This window comes from Myotis davidii, unplaced genomic scaffold, assembly GCF_000327345.1.
Source record: "Myotis davidii unplaced genomic scaffold, ASM32734v1 scaffold44, whole genome shotgun sequence".
NCBI classification, from domain to species: domain Eukaryota; kingdom Metazoa; phylum Chordata; class Mammalia; order Chiroptera; family Vespertilionidae; genus Myotis; species Myotis davidii.
In genome coordinates this window covers 5,034,797-5,041,226 of record NW_006299705.1, presented here as the reverse complement: position 1 = coordinate 5,041,226, position 6,430 = coordinate 5,034,797, and the positions used below count along the sequence as shown (strand labels likewise).

General features: G+C 46.0%; 1 protein-coding gene across 1 annotated transcript in view; it reads left to right on the top strand.

Annotated features, from left to right (window-relative positions):
- Nucleotides 1-447: 447 nt before the first annotated feature.
- Nucleotides 448-6,430, top strand: part of ARSB (arylsulfatase B) — a 128,783-nt gene continuing 122,800 nt past the window's right edge. Inside the window, exon 1 of the mRNA XM_015571573.1 lies at nt 448-459. Within this exon, the coding sequence (XP_015427059.1) occupies nt 448-459 (12 nt within the window). The remainder of the gene's footprint in view (nt 460-6,430) is intronic.

Genomic DNA, 6,430 nt, shown 5'->3' with positions numbered 1-6,430 from the left:
TATAAAGAAAAAGATCTTTTCATCCTGTCCCCTGGCCCTTCTTCCTATCTTCCCATAGGTAGCCCATTCTTAGTTTCTTGGTGTCCTGTGAAGGCATGTTATGCATATAATGAAACAGATTTTATATTTACTTTCCCCTTGTTTAAATTCTCAGGATTAATATTGGTTTACTTTTTGAGGAAACTCCATACTGTTTTCTACAGAGGCTGCACCAGTCTGCATTCCCACCAGCAGTGTATGAGGGTTCCCTTTAAAAATGGAACTCCCATTTGACCCAGTGATCCCACTTCAGAAATATATCCTAAGAGATCAGAAACACCAATCAGAAAGGATATATACACTCCTAAGTTCATACCGTATATGGGCATCGGTGACGTGGCGCTGGCAGTGGGTGGCAGTGGAGGTGCTGCCGACCCCGATGGGCCCCAACAAGAGCAGGACGATGGGATGGTGGAGCAGGTGAGTGGGCGGCACCAGGTCAAGGCGGGTGCGAGGCGGGGGCCTGATCGCCTCACAGACAGTGACCAGCAGCAGTGGGGGGCGGGGCCATCACCTGGCATCCAGGCACTGAGCGAGCTGGCTGGGGGCCCAGCCCTGATCAATTGCCCCACAGGCAGGATGGTGGAGCAGGTGAGGGGGTGGTGCCAGGCCAAGGCCGATCTGGGAGGCTGGGGGCTCAAGCTGGGGCTGCGAGGCTGGGGGCACGAGCTGGAGCCCAATCTCTGCAGGCCACCCCAAGGACTCCACCTGTGCACGAATTCATGCATTGGGCCTCTAGTTGTATTATAATCATCAAACTTCCTCAGAGACTAGAACTTAATGATTACAATCACTAAAAGGAAAGGATCATTATGTAATGCAATGGAGGTGTTAATTATCACTGCAGTGCAATCAGATCACAGTGTTTAAATTTATCAGATTAACAAGTGGTACATCCTAAATTTACACAATATTATGTGTCAAATATATTTCAATAAAATAACACATGTAATAAAGATGTTTATAAAAGTGGTTAAATAAGCAAACAAAAGTCTTTCAGCTTTTCTAATAGAATTTGTAAGCTGCTTGTAGTTCAAGTCGAAGACTCAAAAATACTAAATTTCCATATTCTTACAAATTGACCTTATTCAATACAAACTACTCAATATATTGCTGCACTAGTACACTTTTTAAGCATGGTGGTGGTTTTGCTCTCAGGTCGGACTTCTCCACTAGATTGCCTTCCTTCTCTCCGGCCTGGAGAAGCACTCAGTGCTGAGCAGCTAAATGAATGAATGTGCCAGTACTTTAACACCTGTGCATTCCCCAAAGGCGCTCCCTGTCTTAACTGCTTAGGGTTGACAAGTCATTGCTAATGCCCTTGCTTCCTTTTTAAGAAATTATGAAGATTAAAGGGTAACAAAAGTAGCAGGCCTTAGTGGAAACACTTCCTTTTGGGAAAAAAGTAAAGTGACTTTGGCCCTCACCTGGGAACGTTCTTACCTTGGGCACTGAGGGGACCACTCCACCAGAACTCTATAAACCTTGGCAGAGAATAGAAGCAATGAAAGATGACTCCAAGGTTTCATTCTTAAGGGACCCAAGCCACATTTCTCTTAATCACATCCATAAACAAAAAAGACACTTTCACAGCCTTTCACTCACCCCTGAAGCAGAACCTTGGACAGAAAATATAAGGAAGGAGGCTGTGCAGGGCACTGTGGGTAGTTTTTGTTTTTACTTTCGCTTCAAGTCTGCTTTAAGAATGTGAGCAGGTGGGACCCATGGCTGCAAGTAGGACTGGGTTCTGCATACTGTGTGGCTTGGCAAGGAAACGGGAGTTCTGCCCGAGGATGCCCTCATCCCCCTGCTGCTTTCCTCACTGCTCTCAGTGCCCTGCTTGCCATTGTCACCCTCCCACATGCTTGCCTCTCTGTGGAGTCCTGTCCCTGGTCAGGTCTCTCCTGGACTCTAAGATTAGAAAAGGAACCACCAGGAAGTGCCATGTGGCATTCTTTGTATATGTATACATGGCAATGAATATGGGGAAGAAAAGACTGAAAAGAGGAGAAAAGAGCTGGAAGAAATGGGTGGAGTGCTCAGGGAAGGCTACATGTCACTAATTGGGAGTGTTCATAGGACCCGGCCAAGGCATCCAAGGAGTGAGAGAGAAGAGGACCCTGTAGTCCAGAGGCCATAGGCGCCTCCGGAGGAAGGCACTCATTAGTCTCCATTCCTGACTCTTTGCAGGAGGAAGAAGGATGCGTTAGGTCCATAGTAACAAGCAAGATGGCCACTCACTGAAACCACATCACAGTTCTGAAGCAGGGACGCTGGGTGGCTTGCTCCAATGTGTCTTTTGTTTTTCCTAAAGCCAGGTGTCCTTTAGAGTCACGAGGCATTCTCAGAAGGCAAGGGGCGTCTGGAGACCTTAGTCTATAAGTATCGATGATATTTTAGATAAATAATTCCATATTTTGCTTCCCAAGTAATTGGAAACGAGGAAATAAATAAGTGTGAGGCTGAGTGGAATATGACCCATTGACTTATGGGGTTTATTTTGTTGGTTGATTTCTGAAGTTATTTCAAGAATCCCTTTGAGCATAAGCTGTTCCTGTCTGGCAATCTCTTTGTTTTTGTTTCTTTAATCATATCACTTTACTAAAAATTATTTTTCTTCCATATTTTCCTCCCTTTTCATTTTGGGCTTTTGGCTGGATTCATAATTTAAACAGAGGAAGGCACTGAAAACAGTTTTTGCCTTGTTTATTCTTTTTGTAAACAACATCCCTTTGTGGGTTTAGTCAGAGATTTTTACTCTTTGCTAATTGACACCAAAATAAATAGACGCTTAAAGCTGTCAGTGACACCAGCCAGTTCTGCAGCCTGAGCTCTGCAGGACCAGGCCAGATGGCAGAGCCAGGCCCCTAGCGCACATAATGTGTGTCTGTAGCTCTTGGCTTCAGCAGCCCGGGCAGCTGACCGCTTTTGAGAAGGCTTAAGTGGGGAGGGAGCAGAGTCTCCACTACCCATTGGTTCTGTAGGGCATCTCCAGGAATAAACCCTCAGGTGGCGAGAGTGGTATAGTGTCCTGGCCACGGCACCGGCTGGATTTCCTGAACTCCTGTTCTGTGCTATGTTCCCGTCACGAAGCTTCCCTCTAGGCTCTCTTGTGTAAAGTGGAGTGGAGAGCTTGCCCATTTTTCTGAATTTTCAAATCATGTGGCAGGAGGTGTTGCACAATTACACAGGTGCAATGAGGGTATGAATTCATCTTGTACAAGTCACACTGACAGGACAGAACCCTCATTCTGTTCAGCTGGATGTTATCTCAATACTGTGGAGGTGAGGAGAGAGCATTCATTGTCATGGGTGTAGTGGAGGTTGATCTAGTCCCTGGGAGAGTTTATTGTAAGTGTAGCTGAAATATTGTGCTTTGAGCTTCCAGATAAGCAGTTCATCAGTAGGCTGCCTGGACCTCTGAAAGAGGGATTGTAAGAGATTCTGATGTGGAAACTGCCTCGTCTCTTCCCCTCCTCGTCCAAGAGGTTGGGTCCAGGAGATTGGTTTTTCTCTTTGAAGCTCATGAGTCTATACTGCTCGTATCGTCTTAGGTCTGCAGAGGACAGGATAACCCACAGGATCAAAAGAATTTTATGTGCAACAGAACATGTAAACAAGGATTTCTCGTCAGTTATCTCACAGAAAGAACCCAGAGACAAGCCAGGGCCTTCCCTGAATTTGCAAACCCTTGGCCTTTGCAGAGGGAATCTTGATGGTCAAGTAAAATTTTAGGAGAAGCTGGTTGTTTTAAATATATTTTTATTGATTTCAGAAAGGAAAAGAGAGGGAGAGAGAGATAGAAACATCAACAATGAGAATCATTGATCAGCTGCCTCCTGCACGCCCCCTACTGGGGATCGAACCTGCAACCAGGGCTTGCGCCCTGGTGGGAATCAAACCTGGGACCCTTCAGTCCACAGGCCGATGCTCTATCCACTGAGCAAACCCAGCCAGGGCTAGGAGAAGCTGGTGTTTGAGAGAGGATTTGGTTTAATGAAGAAGGGACAGCTACCCATGGTAGAGAGAGAGACTAAATCCCTCTGAACTTTCATGTATTAACTATAGGACCCTCTCCATTTACACATCTTCTCATTGAAGATGGGTGTTAGAATGGAACTGTTTAGATGCTGTAGCATTTAGAAGGGGGGGTGTTCATTTTTTCCTTTTGATTCCTCTTGGTGCGCTGTTACCATCCTGCCTCATGAAGCATGGTGTGGCTCTATAATTCTGTGCTAAACGGAGGTGCTGGGTTGGAACCAGCTCAGCATTTGCCTGTTTACTGCTTCTCTACACATTATGGCTTCCTTACTTCAAATAGTGTTCGCACAGACCAAAAACATGTTTTTTGGCTGTCATCCAGATTTTGGCTTCCACTCCCAGTCATGCCATAAAAATGCTGTCAAATAAATTCTCAGGAACTGAAAGCAACAAATTCCTTGCCCCATATGATTGCAGATAATAGAAGCAGGCTTCAGCTGACCACCTGGCTGGGTGCCTGCGGCCTAGGAAACCGGATCGCACTGCACCCCTTGGTACTGCCATACAGCCGTCAGAGTTCATTCTCTGCCTGTGATGGATGAGCGTTCTGTGTGAGAAACTTGCACACAGCATTTATCTCCACTGGGCCTTTTGAATTCCATAAAGTATTATCTTTCATTATCCTGCTCTGTTGCCAACTGGTATATGTTATGAAGTTTTTGAGCCCAGGATTAATTTTCTGTTGATAAACTTCTAGCGTTAGCCAGAAGGACAGACAGGATCCTTCTGTGATCTGGTGTGTGTGTGTGTGTGTGTTGAGAGAAATGTTTCCCTTTCTCACCGTGGTTATTGTAATGTCCTTATCATTCACAGTCCCAGCTGGAAGGGATGGCACATTCAGATTAGAATAATTTAGGGGGGTTTTACTTACAAAAGGACTGTTTAAAAGGTGTGAATGTATGAGGGGAAGGGAGAGATAGTGTATAACCCAGTGGAGCTATTTCTACCCCTAGAACCAAAGGAAGGAAAGGAAAGGGAACCTCTGGGACCTAGGAGAGCGACTTGTAGAGCAGAAAGGCCGGCAGTAGAGAGCCTGGCAGCCCCGGGCCACTCATCGCTTCCCGGCCTCCAGTCTCCTGTCAGGGCTCCCCTGGGGCTGAACCCAATCAGCGGTCAGGAGGTAAGGGAGTCCTTTGATGTGGTCCCCACAGGTCAGCTTCCCAGGTGGAGAGCAGGACAGAGGCAGAATGTGGATTTGGAGGGCAGATGGAAGGCATCTGCCGCATACCCACAGTAGGTATCAGTTATTTCCATCTGAGGCATAAAAATCTCACCGGAACAGCCCCAGCCCTGGCTAGTACTTCGCAGTGGTTAGAGCATCAGCCTTCGCACCAAGGGATTGAGGCTTCAATTCCTGGTCAAGGGTGAGTACCTGGGTTGCAGGTTCAATTCCCAGACCTGGGTTGTGTGTGGGAAATAACCCATCTATGGGACTCTCTCACATCGATGTTTCTTTTCTCTCTCTCCCTCTCCCTCTCTCTTTCTCTCTGTCTCTCCCTTCCGCCCCCCTTTACATTCTCTCTGAATCAATGGGGGAAAAAATATCCTCAGGTGAGGATTTAAAAAAAAAAATCTCACTGGAACACTTAAGTCACTTTTATTTTTACTTATTTATTTATTTATTTATAAATATATTTTATTGATCTTTTACAGAGAGGAAGGGAGAGAGATAGAGAGTTAGAAACATTGATGAGAGAGAAACATCGATCAGCTGCCTCCTGCACATCTCCTACTGGGGATATGCCCGCAACCAAGGTACATGCCCTTGACTGGAATCGAACCTGGGACCTTTCGATCCGTTGACAGACGCTCTATCCACTGAGCCAAACTGGTTTCAGCGTCACTTTTATTTTTAAATGGCTTTTTGAGATGTGATTGACATATAAAGTAAACTGCACATATTTAAAGCATACAATATGATGCATTTTGATATGTATATACCTGGGAAACTGTTGCCACTAACAGGATAGCAAACGTATCCATCACCATCCAAATAAACCCACTTTACCTTAACACTTAAGTTATTCCTCAGGTTCTCTTAGGGGGGTGTAAAAAGGTGTGAAATCAAGCAATAGCAGGTGCACTTCTGGCTCGAAAGACACACCAAAACAATGAAATTCGAAACAATATCCAAGCTTATGAGAAGGCTCTTTAATAGTAAGTAGCTTATAATAAACTAGGGGCCTGGTGCACGAAATTCGTGCACTGGGTGGGGGTGAGGGAGAGTGTCCCTCAGCCCAGCCTGCCCCCTCTCACATACTGGGAGCCCTCAGGCATTGACCCCCATCAATCTCCAATCGCAGGATCGGCCCCTTGCCCAGGCCTGACTCCTCTGGCCCAGGCGTCAGGC